This window comes from Geotrypetes seraphini, chromosome 8 (genome assembly GCF_902459505.1).
Source record: "Geotrypetes seraphini chromosome 8, aGeoSer1.1, whole genome shotgun sequence".
NCBI lineage: Eukaryota > Metazoa > Chordata > Amphibia > Gymnophiona > Dermophiidae > Geotrypetes > Geotrypetes seraphini.
The window spans coordinates 19,452,872-19,468,777 of record NC_047091.1 but is presented as its reverse complement, the minus strand read 5'-3'; the positions used below and the strand labels follow the sequence as shown (position 1 = coordinate 19,468,777).

The window sequence follows — 15,906 nt, the reverse complement described above, 5'->3', positions numbered from 1 at the left end:
ACTTACCTGTAACGTAGGTTCTCCGTGGACAGCAGGGTAGTCAGCCTGCTGTCCACGGAGAACCTACGTTACAAGTAAGTAACTACACTTTAGGTGCCATCGACTTGTGCTTGAGTCCTAGCGACTTAATGAATTACAGATCTCAAAAGAAATCCGTTTTGTGCTAGTCCAGAAAGGTCCTCCAGCGTCATCTCCATGGTTGGTTTTCCAACATGTCCAGTCATCTGGTTGCGGGACGCCCTCTTCGCCTGGTTCCTTTGATCTTCCCAAACATGATGTCCTTCTCCAATGATCTTTCTCTTCTGGCGCCGTGACCAAAATAAGACAGTTGTAACTTCATCATTTGGGCTTGGAGTGACATAGCCGGTCTGATCTCTTCCAGAATCGATTTGTTAAGATTTAAAATATGAGACTCCTTAAAGCATCCTGTGAGCTTTTCAGGACTACAAACCAACTTATTGATCACCCTGATTGTGAAGCCTACAAATTATTTTTGGGTGAAGGCTGTGTTATTAGCAGAATTATGCAGAAGATAGTAACAGATACTTTACTCTGGAATGAGCTATTGTTTGGTCTTGTGAGAGGAACAGAACTTGCTGTCTTTTTTTTCAAGGCATTCAAGATGTTCCTGCTTTGTAAGGTTTCTGGGGCCCCATATACAAAGCCACTGTAAATGCACCAAAGCCTATTCAATTCCTATGAGCTTCAGTGTATTTACCATGGCAGCATCGCTACCACAGTTTTGTAAAAGGAGCCCTTGGTTAGATCTGCTTGAAGTTGGGTAATTTAGGTAAGAACTGATGTGCTAGAAATGAAGGGGCTTATATTCAGTGGATAGTGTTGTGAAAAATTTGGAAGACTGCTATAGCACTATCCGGTTAGTGTGGAGGCAGACTGGGGGCAAATTCCCTGAGTACTGCCAGTATACAGTGGCAGTACCCAGATAAATTATCCAATTAATTTGGGACAGTAAAATGTCTGTCTTAAGTTAACCCAGTAGCTATTTGTGTAAGGGAAGGATTAAAGAGAGTTCCCTATACATATGTGCCAAGTTGTGATTGACTTATGTGATGGTTTCTTGGCAATTATTACTGGGGTGGTTTTCCATTGCCTTCCCCAGTCATTTTTACCTCTCAGCTAATGCTGGGTACTCATTTGCTGACCAAAAGTGGATGGATGGCCAGAAACCAGCTAGCTGACAGTAATCCAAGGTCACAGTCACAGATATTCAGAGGTAGATAGAGGCTGGCACTATCCCCCCCATCCCCTTTTACAAAAGCCTAGCGCAGTTTTTAGCGCTGGCCGCAGCAGTAACAGCTCCAACGCTCATAGAATTCCTATGAGCGTAGGAGCTGTTACCGTCGTGGCTGGCACTAAAAAAATGCACTACGTTTTTGTAAAAGGGGTTGGGAGGTATATTTCCAACCACAGTTCAGCCTGCAGTGACCAGGGTTTTTAAAAAAAAATACTGGCCCTTAGCGGCTGTATATTGCCTCCTAAATTTTTGTGCTTTGCCACCATCTTTAACAAATCTGAAGCACACCAAAATGTCAATCTAATTTTGTGTCTCAGGCATTTCCTCTTTTCCGTGTTTAAACATCAAAATACGACATTCTCTGTTCTGCCTTTCTCTTCAGCCTGTCTTTTCTTCTCCATTAGGAACACTGGCTACTGGTTCTCAGGTTCTTCATTTGCAGCTGATTATTAAAGCTGTTCTTACAACTGCAGGTAGTTCAGCTGTGCTGTACAAAGAGATTCGTCTCATTTTTTTTACATCCAGTTTGTTCAGGGCAGGGGTAGGTAAAGCATGTATTCACTAGACTTTTTTGATGGTTGTCTCCCCTCAGGATGCAAACATGACCGGGATAAGGCAAATCTCTCTGGCAGTCATATTATCAGAAAATGTTTATTTAATATTCACTCAGCAAGGAGGATAATTTTTCAAAAAGCCTGAATAGTTGCAAGTTACAAAAGTGATTTAGATGCATACATTATGTTGATTTTGAAAGAAAAGCAGCCTGCATTATTTCACTTTGAAAAGGAGCAGTTGTGTAGCAAGGGTAGGAGGCACCCAGGGCAGTGGTGCCCCCTCCCCCCCCACCACCACGCCATACTCACGGCCTCCCTTCCCACCCCTGTACCTCTTTAAATTTTTGCCAGCGCGAGCAGCTTCTCTGGCCTGCTGCTTGTGCTGGCTTTCCCTCTGATGTCACTTCCTGGACCCGCAACTCGAAAGTGATTTCAGAGGGAGCCAAGCCAGCGCGAACAGTAGGCTAGAGTAGTTGCTCACGCTAGTGAAGATTTTAAAGAGAGGCGGGGAAGGGAGGGTGCGAGCGTGGCATGGGGGATGGAGATGTGCTAGCGGCCACTCCTTCTGCCCCCCCTTACTATGCTACTGAAAAGGAGCAATTGTAAAGTTCTAGCCTAGTGGTTATTGGAGTGGACTTAGCTCCATGGAAGCCAGAGTTCAAATCCCACTGACAACCTTGGGCAAATCACTTAACCCTCCAGCTACTTCAGTTACAAACTTAGGGCCCCTATTACAAAGCCGTGGTAATGAATCCTGGCGCGGCAAATATGACGAAGCGGCACCAGAAATTGCTACTGTGGCTTCATAAAAGGGGCCCTTAGATTGTGAGCCCTCCAGTAATAGGGAAATTCCTAGTGTTTCTGAATGTAACTCACCCTGAGCTACTATTGGAAAAAAAAAAGCCCTTTCCGTTTCCAATAAAAGCATCAAAATGCTTAGCACCTGTGATTTGTGTGGGTGACAGAAGAGAAGGGGCAAATAACATACACATACATTTCAAAACTAAGGGCTCGATATTCAGAGTGAGTTAATAGTTCAAAATACTGCAGTAAGACTACTTTATCGTCGGTCAAAGTTTGATCACGTCACTCCTCTTCTAAAAGCTGAACACATTCTGCTCATTTCATACTGTATTCCTTTCAAATACAATGTTCTTTCTTACCAGATTTCAACACCCAAATGATATTCATTCATTTAAACCAACACAGTGGGTAAAAATAGATAAAGGTCCATGTGTGGTTTAAATGAATGAATATCACAGGTGCTAAAAATTTTGATGGTTTTATTGGAAACGGAAAGGGCTTTTTTTTTACCATTTGGGTGTTGCAATTTAATTAACTGGATATTCATTTTGCATTTATTTATTTATTTCTTACCAGATACCATCAAGTGGTATTCCTTCATTCTTACTCAGCTTTTTGGTTTATTATTCTCCACAGAGAGCCCTCCGATCCTCACAACAATTGCTAACTGTCCCATCATTCAGACAACTATTTCTTGATGTCCACAAGAATTCTTTTTTCTTGGTTATAGCACCTACACTCTGGAACTCTCTACCACACTACCTTCGCAACGAAAGCTCGTTTTCAAAATTTAAGGCTCATTTAAAAGCTTTCTATTTCTTACAGGCATTCTGTTCACAGTTCGACAGAACAGATTACAATTTTTTAAAAAAGGAAACCCCTCTTTTTTGTCCTAACCTACAGCCCCCCTTTTTACTAAACTGTGATTGCGGTTATTAGTGCAGGGAGCTGCGCTGCTCCCAACGCTCATAGGAGCTCTATGAGCGTTGGGAGCAGTGCGGAGGATTCAGCGCAGCTCCCTGCGCTAATAACCGCTATCACAGTTTAGTAAAAGGGGTGAGGGTAATGCTTTATCCTTTTCCCTTTCTCCATACCCTAGATTTCATTGTGGTCTAACCTTTTCGTTCTTTCCTCATACTTCTATTGATGCTTGTAGACCTCGTCCTTGATAATGGTCTTAGTTTGTTTTCCCACCTTTTTTTATGATAGCGTAAACCGCTTATATTTTAACCCTGGTATTATATTTGCAGTATATAAAATAAATTGACCTTGAACTTTACTGGTAAGAGAGGCTCACAACTGGTTAATGCTCGGTGACCAAGGCCCAAGGGAATATTCAGAGGTATTTAATTTGGATAGCACTGTACATCTGAATTTCCCCCTAGCCGCTAAAGATCGCGTGAGTGCCAACATTTACCCTTTAACTGGTTAAAGGCCCCTTTCACAAAGCCGTGGTTGCAATTCTCCTGCAGCAAATGCACAGAAGCCCAGAGGAATTGAATGGCCTTCCATGAATTTGCAACCGTGGAATCAATACCACGGGCTTTGTAAAAGGAGCCTTAACTTAAGTGGCCAAATAGGATCGTATCAATAGCAGTCCTATCTTTGGCTGGTTTAATTTAACTGCTTAAGGGCTGAATATTGGCACTTATCTGGTTAAGTGTCATCTGTCTGCACATACTTGGTCATGGCTCAGCACTGAATCTCTGGGAAGAATTTTGGAAGCGATGGTTAGCATTTAAAAAATACTGACTGCTGCTGGCTTAATATTAACCTATAAGGTCTTGAGTCTATAAACGACATCTAAAACATAGGCGCTGAGGGGTGCGGTGTGTAGCGCATGTCAGTCATGAGTTAGGCACCGTTTATAGCAGTGTATCGCACACTGTGTGCCGCGGCACACTAGTGTGCTCCGGAAGATTCCGGATGCCAGGGAGGAGCCGCCAGCTGACTGCCCACAGGACGTGCCTCTCACGGCGAGAGGCATGTCCTGTAGGCAGTCAGCTGGCGCCTCTTCTCCCTGCGCCTTTTCTTTTTCAACACACCCCCACTGGCGTCACAGGGCCTCCACGCATGCGCAGATGTTGGCGTGATGTCATCGTATCAACATCCACGCACTTCTGGATGCCCTCAAGCCGCCGCCCCAAATTAGTGTGCCGCCGGCTCACAAAGTTTGCGAGACACTGGTTTATAGAATCACACCTAGCAGCACCTAAATTGGACTTAAGCACCAGTGGGCATCAAAACCTTCGGCGCCCCCTAGGTATGCCAGGGTTTCCGTGGCCTAAATTCCGGTGCCTACATGGCAAAACACCCACAATCTGTCCTTAACCATGCCCACTTTCTGGTAGGCTTCTTGGATTAGGCGCCTAGCTGAAAGCGGTAGGCACTTAGAAAGCAATTAGTTTTAATTTAAGCCCATTAAGCTTGTTATCGGCACCAATTAAGCTTTTAAAATAAATAAGTTAGGCGCACCAATCTAGGTGCCTATCTTTAGGTGTATTTTGCAGAATCTGTGCCTAAATGTCCATGTGCTGTTTTCCTCTCCTGCCCTAAAAAAAGACTGTAGGAACTTCTCTTTTTCCCCTGCATGATTAAAAGGTCATGTACTGTGGAATCTATGTACTGTTAGCTGCATGTGGCACGAACAAAGTTGGGTTAATTACCTTTGAATTACTCTTATAGTAGTATGTAACATGAAAAATATCCTATTCAGTGGTAACCATTCAGTTTCAAGCCTGTCCATTCAGTAAAGTTAAGGGCTCAAAACTCTCCCACCCAGCTTCAAACAAAGATTAAGCACAAATAATCGCTTTCCCCCCCCTCCCAACTCCAACATCAAAATAATATCACAGTGTACCTTTTTCTGTGCTACACAGTCTGTAAATATCTTGTTTGGAAATGTCAGGTAAGAAAAAAAAGTCAACAGCATTTACTATAAAATATGATTTACATAGAATAAAGAAAATTTATACTGCGTCATATCTTTCAAAAAGAGTAAACTAGGAAGAGTCCAATGAAGAAGATGCTGGGGTGTGCCAGTATGTAGCATGGGAATTCTCGTAACGGAGAATATCCCTTCCCAGGTATAGCGGAAACCCGAGGACGTAGCACGAGAAAGTACAAGGATCCGGGTTCAGAGTTTGGAGGGCAGCATTTGAGAAAAACGGCGTCGGGGTAACTGTAAAGGAGAGTAAGCCAGGTTGGCATGTCCTCTAAACGCTGTTCTGGATGGAGCCAATGCTGAAGGTGTCTGCCTTCTCAGGGTTTGCTGATTTCTTCATGTCGCTCCCTCGTTCTGCTTCTTGATAACCTTTATTCATCAGCGTTGTGATATGCGCAAAGAGACCCTGAACAAGAAACAATTTGGGGGACAAGAAAACAGGTGTGAAAAGGCAGTAGAACATTTTAAAGTTTAGGCACACATCATGTGGCATTGCTGGCCGCTTAGAGAGGAATTCATCAAAGGACACTGACTTAGCACATGCTAAATGCTAAGATGCCCATAAGAATATAATGGGCGACTTGGCGTTTAGGGCATGCTAAATTGATTAGTGCCACTTTATGAATTCCCCCCTTAGTTTCCACTTTTCTAGTACTGCTTTCTTTCCTGGCCTGATTTCATCTCTCCAAGGAAACTGAGCCTCACTAGCCTGGACCCTCCATTGATCTTACCCATGCCTAGGTTCACCAGATTTTGTTAAGCTGAAACCCAGCAATGTGACCCTGGCCCCGCCCTGCCCCGCACCACCCCAGCTTAGGGTTACCAGACTTTACGGAAGTAAAACCCGGACCCATGGCCATGCCTCCAGGCCCACCAATTCCGCATGGCCCCGCCCCGTTCTGCCAGAGTCACGCCCCATTATGCTCCAACCCAGCCCACAGCACTGCCCCCCCCCCCTCAACCTGTTCACTCGTTTGAAGCGGCTATTGGAGGGCATCTGCGCATGTGTGACACGATGACATCACATGCATGCATGTGACATCACATTGCCTCCCCCACATGCACAGATGCCCTCCCGACTTCGCTCCCAGCCGGAAGCTTTTCAAAACCTGGACTAAGTGCCGGGTTTAGAAAAGCTGTCCGGACATGTCCTCTAAAAAGAGGACATGTCCGGGTAAGTTTGGACGTCTGATAAGCCTACCCCAGCTCTACCCTGTTCTGCTTCAATCATACCCCATTCTGCCCCAGCCCCACCTCCCAAACCTCTTCTCGAGCTCAGAGCTATGTCTGGAGGGCCTCTGAGCAGGCACAGATGTGATGCAATGATGTTGCATGCATGTGCACATGTTCATTGTGTCACATCCACACATGTTCAGAGGCCCTCCAGATGTGGCCCCAAACTCGAAGACCCAGATGAACTGCTGCTTTTTAAAAATCCTTCTGGACACCCAGACAGTCTTCTAAAAAGAGGACATATCTTGGTAAATCCAGATGTCTGGCAATCCTACCCATGCCCTCACTTCCTTTCCCCAGAGGCACCACCCACCAATTAAAAGCTAGGTCGCTGTGGTGTGCTAAGGCCTGTTGCTGGTTCAAGTGAGTAAACCATTTCCATAGGCGAAAGAACCATCAAGAAGATGTCCTTTAAGCTGGATGCAGAGAGCAGTGTGTGGAGGACAGTGAAGACATGCTGGGCCCCAAGGCAGACACTAAGGCTTGAATCCAGCTAATCCCAAATATCCTAAAGCTCTGCCTTAGGATGTATGACACTGGCTAGACCCACTCCTTAGTTCTTAACCCAGACTTTAGGATGCACCTCAGCTTCAGCGCTTTCTCTGACGTCACTTCTGGGAGGAAGTGACGTCAGACAGAGCTCCGAAACCAACACGGGCAGCGCATTCATTGCTGCTCATGCCAAAGTTGAAAAAACACAGGGAAGGGGGGCAGGGAAGAGGGCAGGAGAGAGGCCCACCGCCCCAGGTGCCAGTCATCCTTGCTACGCCACTGACTACTACCGTGGTTCCCCGAAAATAAGACCTACCCTGAAAATAAGTCCTAGTCACCAGCAGCAACAGCGCTTCCCCCGCCGTGCACCCCCTCTTCCCGCTAACCCATCTCTCCCTCCCTTCTGACCGCGAGACAGGAATACCTTATAATAAACTGGCAGCATTGGCACTCGGCAGCAATCTACACAGGCTGCTTCGTGGCCTATCTTCTGGGCGTTCCTCTGATGATGATGTCATCAGCATTCCGAATGCTGACGCTGCCGGTTTGTTATAAGGTATTCCTGTCTTGCAGTTTAGATGGGAGGCAGAGATGGGTTAGCGGGTGGAGGAGAGGATAGAAAGATGCTACACGGGGGGGATGAGAGGAAGGGAGGGATAGAAGCTGCAAGGGTTCTGCTGCACAAGGGATGGGAGGGAGGGCTAGAAAGATACTGCACAAGGGGGATGGATGAGAGGGGAGGAAATATGCTGCACATGTGGGGGAGAGAAAGGAAATAGGAATAATTGGGGTGGAGGAGAGGAAGGGAGAGATGATCATTACATGAAAATAATAAAGCATCCCCGAAAATAAGACCTAGTGCCTTTTTTGGGCCCCAAATTAATATGATAGTATCTTATTTTCGGGGAAACACAGTACTACAGTGTATTACTATTAATTATTGCTAGAGTGCTACCAGACGAATGCAGCACTGTACAGAGTCATGAAGGGGCCAGTCCCTGCTTGAATGAGTTCACAATCTAATCAGTCAAGACAGACAAACAGGATACCAGGGTAGGGGTTACAGTTAGGGGGGGATTGTTACACTGCTAGCTAGTGTGATGAGCAGAGGGCAGCGGAGAGTAAGAACATAAGAAATGCCTGCACCGGATCAGGCCTGGGATCCATCCAGTCCGGTGGTCCGCACACACGGAGGCTCAGCCAGGCGTACCTGGGCAAATACCTTATTCATTTGTATCCCTCAATGTATCCCGCAAGAAGATGTGCGTCCAATTTTACCTTAAATCCTAAAATGGGTTATGAACTGAAGGCAATTTTGAAAAGGTGGGTGGGTTTTCAGCCTACCTTTGAACAAGAGAAGGGGCATGACATATAGACTCAGGTAGTCTATTCCAGGCATATGGGGCAGCAAGATGAATGAAATTAAGTCTGGAAATGGCAGTGGAGGAAAAGGGCAGACATTTCTTCTCCGGGTCCGCCATCCATCTTTCTCAAGTGTCTCTATCTGTCATGTCCACTGTCTCCCCTCTGGCCGGCTGGCAGCATCTGACTCCTCACGTCTGTTTATGATTTTCCCCTTACCTAATTGTTTTATGCTGTTAGCTTTTTGCTTTTTTTTATTTTTACTTTTCATATTGGGATACGAGTAGCTCTTGTGCTGACCCTATCCTTCTCTATTAGTGTTGATGATTTTCCTTCTGCTTTCTCCAATTTGCCTTCCTTTTTCATTTCCTGGATTCTTAAATTGTTTTATGTTTATGGGTTTGTTTGTTTTTTTAAAGCTTGATATACCACTCAGCCTTATCAGATTAGGGCGGTTCACAGTCTCCAAGAAACCAAGTTTAAAGAAGTTAATGAAGTCCATTAAAATAAAGGAAAGACCTAACCACATCCAGAAAGATACACATTCGAGCAACAAATGCATTCATGCTCCTATTACTTGCCAACATTCATTGTGGAATAAAAGGTGATCAATCAAGCTGAAACTATTGGTATCACACAGTTTCACTAAGGAAGCTGCTTGAGGCAGTGGTGTAGTAAGGGTCCGAAGCGCCTGGGGCGGGGCCATTCCTCCCCCGACCTCTTCTCCGTCCCCTCTCCCACCTCCACATAATCTTTCCCTGCCCCCTCCTGCCACGTGCATGCCACTTCCCTTCCCCCGTACCTCTGTAACGTTCTTGGTGCGAGCAGAAACTCCCAACCTGCTGTTGCACGGGCCCAGGAAGTAACATCAGAGGAAGAGCTGATGCTGGTGCGACAGCAGGTTGGGAATTGCTGCTCACGCAAGGAACGTTACAGAGGTACAGGGGAAGGGAAGCGGTGCGCACGTGCGGCAGTGGGGGGCAGGGAAGGAGCGGGGGAGGGGAAGAAAGGAGGATGGGTGCTTGCACCCTCACCAAGACGGTGCCCAGGACAGACCGCCCCTCTGCCCCCCCTCCTTACTACGCCACTGGCTTGAGGTGCTGGGCCACTGGAACAATTGACCCGCTTGCCTCTTAAGAACATAAGAGTTGCTATACTGGGACAGACCAAAGGTGGCCAATCCAGGTCACTAGTACCTGGTAAGATCCTAAAAGAGAAAAAAACAAACCAACAAACAGAATTTATGCCGATTTTCCTAGAAATCAGCAGTGGATTTTCTCAAGTCCTGCTTAACAATGGCTTATGGACTTTTCTTTTAAGAAAATATCCAAACCTTTTTTAAACCCTGCTAACTGAACTGCTTTCACCACCTTCTCCAGCAAAGAATTCTAGAATTTAATTACACATTGAGTGAATATTTTCTGTGGTTTGTTTTAAATTTGCTACTTTGTAGATTTCATTGCCTGCTCCCTAGTCCTACGGCCTCTTTTACAAAGCCACGCGGCAACAGCCCCGAAGCCCTTTAAATCTCTATGGGCTTTGGGGCCGTTAGCGCAGCAGGGCCGCTAGTGTTTTTGGAAAGATTACACAAGTGTTTCATGTCTATCTGTTCTATTCCATTCAGTATTTTATAGACCTTTATCATATTTCCCCCTCAACTGTCTCTTCTGCAAGCTGAAGAGCCCTATCTGTCTAATTACTTCTCTTTCTTCTTCCCCTCTTGAAGTCAGTCAATTTGTACCTTTGCTTAATCTTTTGTAAACCGCATAGAACTTCACGGTATTGCGGTATATAAGCTGTTATTATTATTATTATTATTATTATCTGCTTTAGCCTTTCCTCACAGGAAGTCATCTCACCCCCTTTATCAATTTTGTCACCTTCTCTGTACCTTTCTAATTATGCTATATCTTTTATGAGATGTGGTGACCAGAATTTCATACAGTATTTGAGGTGCAATTGCACCATGGAGCAATACATGGAGGGGCATTAAAAAAAACCAAAACGTCTAAGTCCAGTTGAACGTCCAAAGTTGGAGGTGCAACAAGAAGGCAGACAACTACACACAATTAGTAGAGGATTGAGGATATGCTCTTTCATTTCAACAGGCTTGGCTGCAACATGAGTGTTAAAGTCCATTATCTGCACAGTCACTTAGATCGCTTTGCAGAGAACCTTGGTGACTTAAGCGAAGAACAAGGTGAAAGATTTCACCGAGACATAAAAACAATGGAAGCCAGAAACCAAGGAAGATGGGATGCCCACACGATGGCAGACTATTGTTGGAGTGTGATCATCTGGTCAGTTTGGGCACCTTTGTGGCACATAGACGAGCCTTAAACAGGTCTAGTTCCAAACATATAAATTCCATCGAGGATGTCTTGCAAAATGTTTGATTATCATTGCGAGACGTCCATGTTTAACCCGCCCTTGAAACTGCCCAAAGTCCGCCCATAACACGCCTCCACTATGCCCATCCCATGCTCTGGACGTACAGAGGCTGGAACATCTTGCTAGACGTACAGAAATACCATTTTGATTATTGGCACTTCGAGGTCCTAGTGATTAGAACAGTCAAGTGCTGATTTAGGATGCTTTTTGGATGTCTATGTTTTTTGATTACAGTGGTGCCTCGCATAACGGCCGCCTCGCACAGCGAACGCTGCGCACAACGAACTTTATGTCTTGATTCGTACAACGGACTTCGTTTCACACAACGAAGTCGCCCGAGCTGCATCCTTCCGGGGTTCCTGCGGGGTTGGATCGCAGCGGGGTTGGTCGAGCCGCGAGGGTAGTCTCCTTCTCCTTACCTGCCCTGTCGCAGCACACAGCCGAACGGAAATCTTCCCGATGTCAGCGCTGACGTCGGAGGGAGGGCTTAAGCAAAGCCCTCCCTTCCTTCCGACGTCAGCGCTGACATCAGGAAGACTTCCGGTCGGCTGTGTGCGGCTGCGGCAGGGCAGGTAGGAAGAAGGCAATGGCGAACGAAAGAGGGGGGAGGGGGCGGTCCGCCCCGAAGAATGTGCACAGCTGGTCAGGTCCCCCGATCGACCGACAACAGGCCCGACCGACAAACCTCCCTGCCCTGTAGCCGCGAATCTAAATTACCTCTTACAGCAGCTTCAATAATCCAGCTGCTGTAAGAAGGTAATTTAGATTCGCGGCTACAGGACAGGGAGATTTGTCCGACCGGGCCTGTTCTGTTGTCGGTCGGGTGCAAAAGCGCCACAAAGGTGGAGGCAGGGAGGGAGGAAAGGTGGAGTGGAGAAGAAAAGACGCTTAAGGGGGGAGAAGGCCGCTGAAAGCACATGTTGGAGCAGGGGATGAGAGGGAGGGAGAGAAGGGGAAATATTGGACAAGGGCAGAAGGGATGCTAAATCATAGGGTGACAGGCAGAGAGAACAACAGGAAAAAGAGTGGAAGCAATCTTGAACCCTGAGGGTGAGGGCAGAGAGAGGTGGTGAGATGATTGATCATGGGGAGAGGGACAAAAGGGAATAGAGATGGGATAGGAAGATAGTGGAAGTAAAAGGACAGGGAGATGTATGTTTTTAGATGTATCTAAATAAAAATAATAACAAAAAATTTATCTTTTTTTATGTCATCTTAGCATATTTTATGCTACAGAACGAATTATTTTTTTTAACATGTATTGTTATGGGAAAACGCGTTTCACATAACGAACTTTTCGCATAACAAACTTGCTCCTGGAACCAATTAAGTTCGTTGTGTGAGGCACCACTGTATGAGCCTGAAAAGCATTATAATATTCTCATTTTTTTATTTCTCATTCTTTTCCTGATAATTCCTAGCATTCTATTTGCTTTCTTAGCCACTACTGCACACTGAGCAGAGGATTTCAACCTATCATCAGCAATGACACCCAGATTCTTTTCCTGGAACCTTGCATCGCCTAACAATAGTTCGGGTTCCGCTTTCCCACAGGCGTCACTTTGCACTTGCTCACATGAAACGTCATCTGCCATTTTGAGGCCCAGTCTCCTGCTCTCGCAAGATCTTCTTGCAATTTTGTCACAGTCCTCTTGTGATTTAATAACTTTGAACAACTTTGGGTCATCAGCAAATTCAGGGGTCCTTTTATTAAGGTGCGCTAAACCGATTTAGCGCACACTAAAGATTAGCGCACCCTAAGGCTTCCATTATATTCTATGGGCGATTTAGAATTTAGTACGCGCCAATCTTTAGCGAATGCTAAATCTGTTAGCACACCTTAATAAAAGAATCCCGTAATTATCTCACCACTTATTTCCTTCTCTAGATCATTGATAAATATGTTAAAAAGCAGCGGTCCCAGCACAGACTCCTGGGGAACCATAATACGAGTATCTTCTTTTCTCCTTTGAATATATTGACCATTTAACCCTACTCTCTATTTTCTCTCTTTTAACCAGTTCTTAATTCACAATAGGGCATTATCTCCTATCCCATGATTTTCTGTTTCCTCAGGAGTCCATGAGGTACTTTGTAAAATGCTTTTTGGAAATCCAGATATACAATATCCCTGAAGTTGTGGGTGCTACAAGGGTATAACTGTCTGAAGCCCTGGATGATTTCATTTTCATTTTTTTTACCCTCTTCTTGACAGGTTTACAACTGGATCCAGATTTATCTGACAGGGTTGATTTACCCCATTGCATGGAGGGACTTGTAGTTCTGATTGCCACATTGCATTCCCTAAGAAAACCAAGACTACAAGTCCCTGCCTATAACGGGACAGACCCAGGACTGGATCAGCTATCAAGTGAACCAATCTAGTTGCAACCTTATTCCGTGAGCCTGAGACCTTAAGAAAAGACTGACTTGGAGAGAGAGAGAGAGAGAGATCTCAAAGCTTCTTTTAAGTAGCATGCTGTTTAAATTTCGGTTTTAAACAGAAATACCTTCATGCCAGAGATGAGCTTTGTGTCTCAGGGTCTGTCCTGATACACTTTTACTTAGACCATTTGTTGATAAAATTTAAGAACCTTCCAGCCACCACATGTATTAATGAATATCACACCCATCTTTAGCCAATCTATTGCATATATATCTCTCTCTGTTACCGCTTACCACTGCTCCAGATGTAATGGCAGAGAGCAGAAAACCTACCTCCCAGGCTTCTTCTACTTCCAGGGTCCATCTCTCTTTCAGAAAGGGTTTAACAGCATCAATGAACTGGACACCTACATACTGAAAACAAGAAGTAAAGTCAGCTCCCATGTTCCCTAATGAGTCCCATAGTGACCTCCAGTCCAGGAATTTCCATATACCAGGAAAACTGGAAGTGAGGTGAGTGATTAGGCCGGCCGAGAACCAGGAAAGCTGGGGTTCAAATCGTGCTTGTCCCCTCCATGGGCAAATCACATCATCTTCCACTGCCTTGGGATTATAAATCCTCTCCAGCAGTAACAATGCTCACTTTACACAAATTGTAACTTGCCTTGAGCTCAGATTTGGAAAGATGAGTGATTAAAATCCATATCATTGCAGAGATGCCACGGGTGAACCATCCCAAAGAGTGAGATTTTTTTTTTTTCAGAAGATACATCCAGGGTATAAATCTAGAATGATTTAAGTTCAGCATTGCTTTGCAAATGAATCAACGCTGGCTTTTACAAAGCTGCAGCAGAGGTTTCTACCGCGGGCCGGTGAGGTAAATGCGCCGATGCTCATAGAATTTCTGGTCCATGGTAGAAATCTCTTCTGCGGCTTTGTAAAAGGAGCCCCTAGGCAGCATTAAATGATATTGACTTTTCAATGGAGCCTTTTAAAGAAATACAAAGTAGGGAGCAATGTGGGTCAAATTTTTTAGTTGAAAAATGTTATCTACCTAATAATTAAAAGTTTGTACATTGCTTTCAGAGCACATGTACCGTGTTTCCCCGAAAATAAGACAGTGTCTTATATTAATTTTGGGTCCAAAAAACACATTAGGGCTTATTTTGGGGGGGATGTCTTATTTTTTTTTCATGTACAGCAATCATCTCTCCCTTTCTCTCCTCCACCCCAATTCTTCCCCTTTCTTTTCTCCCGCCCCCCATGTGCAGCATCTTTCCTCCCCTCTCACCCATCCAGTGGTGCAGCATCTTTTTATCTCTTCCCCCTGTGCAGCAGAACCCCACCAATCCTCCCACCGTGAGACTGACATACCTCCACTCCGAGGCCTCCAGAAACATCAGCGGTGACAGCGCTCTGAACAGGCTGCTTCGTGGCCTTTCCTGCTGGGGCCTTCCCTCTGCATCAATCTTAACAAGGGCTTATTTTGGGGGTAGGGCTTATATTAGGATCATCTTTAAAAATCATGCTAGGGCTTATTTTTGGGATAGGTCTTATTTTCGGGGAAATATGGTACTTGTAGTAAAGGGAAAAGAGACAGAGCAAAGGGAAGCTGTAGGCAGGCAGGAAGGTGTGCTCAGCTTTCCTCCTACTGGTTGGCCAAAACAAAAGAGGCAGCAAACTGTGGACTCCAATGATCTAATATGATGTATTTTTTTATTTTATTGAATTTTAATAATCTCCACTTCACTGTGAGCCAGGATTTTTATCTATACAGTTGACCCCCCCCCCCCAAAATTCACAGGGGTTATGTTCTTAGATTGTCAGCAAATTTTTTTTAAAACCCCCCACGAATATTGGATGTGCATATCGTAAAAATGCAACGCTGTGACTCAGAATAAAACAAAGACTAAAACGGAAACGGACAGATACGTAAGATATAGAATGTCTACCATGGTAACTATGTTTAAATATATTTATTAAAAGTTTCGATAAAGAAATTAAAAAAAAAAAAAAAAAAAAAAAAAAGTTTCGATAAAGTGCAAAGAAAAATCACACAACAAAGCAAATCAAATACTCTTACATGTGCACAAACCAAACCTCCACCTCCACTCCCTCTTCCCCCACCTCAATAAAGTCAAAATTCAACAGTCCACCATGTGGCCGTGGCTCCCCTCACAAATTCAATAATCTGCTGTGAGCCTGAAGAGTCAGGTCCATCTAGAAATGTTCTCAGATCCGACAGAAGTGGCAACCCAGTCCCAGGTCGAGATCACCAACTTGTCTCCGTTCCAAAGAAGCATGCACAATCATTGAAGATCTCCATTGACTATAGGATGGTGGTTCCTGGGACAACCAGTTGGTCAAAATGGCTTTCTTTCCCAGAAGCACCGCCCTTGTCACAAAAGCTATTATCCCTTTCAATTTTGGCGTTGCGATGTTATAATATCCAAATAGAGCTCTGGACGTAGGGGACCAACGCCTAC

The 15,906-nt window shown here is 44.9% G+C and overlaps 1 protein-coding gene across 2 annotated transcripts in view; it reads right to left on the bottom strand.

The window, feature by feature from the left end:
- Positions 1-5,592: 5,592 nt before the first annotated feature.
- Positions 5,593-15,906, bottom strand: part of LOC117366126 (cytoglobin-1-like) — a 40,258-nt gene continuing 29,944 nt past the window's right edge. For both annotated transcript variants that reach the window (XM_033957258.1, XM_033957259.1), the window contains exons 4-5: positions 13,754-13,834; positions 5,593-5,963 (exon numbers count right to left, since the gene is read on the bottom strand). In XM_033957258.1, the coding sequence (XP_033813149.1) occupies positions 5,829-5,963; positions 13,754-13,834 (216 nt within the window). In that variant the 3' untranslated portion in view covers positions 5,593-5,828. The remainder of the gene's footprint in view (positions 5,964-13,753; positions 13,835-15,906) is intronic.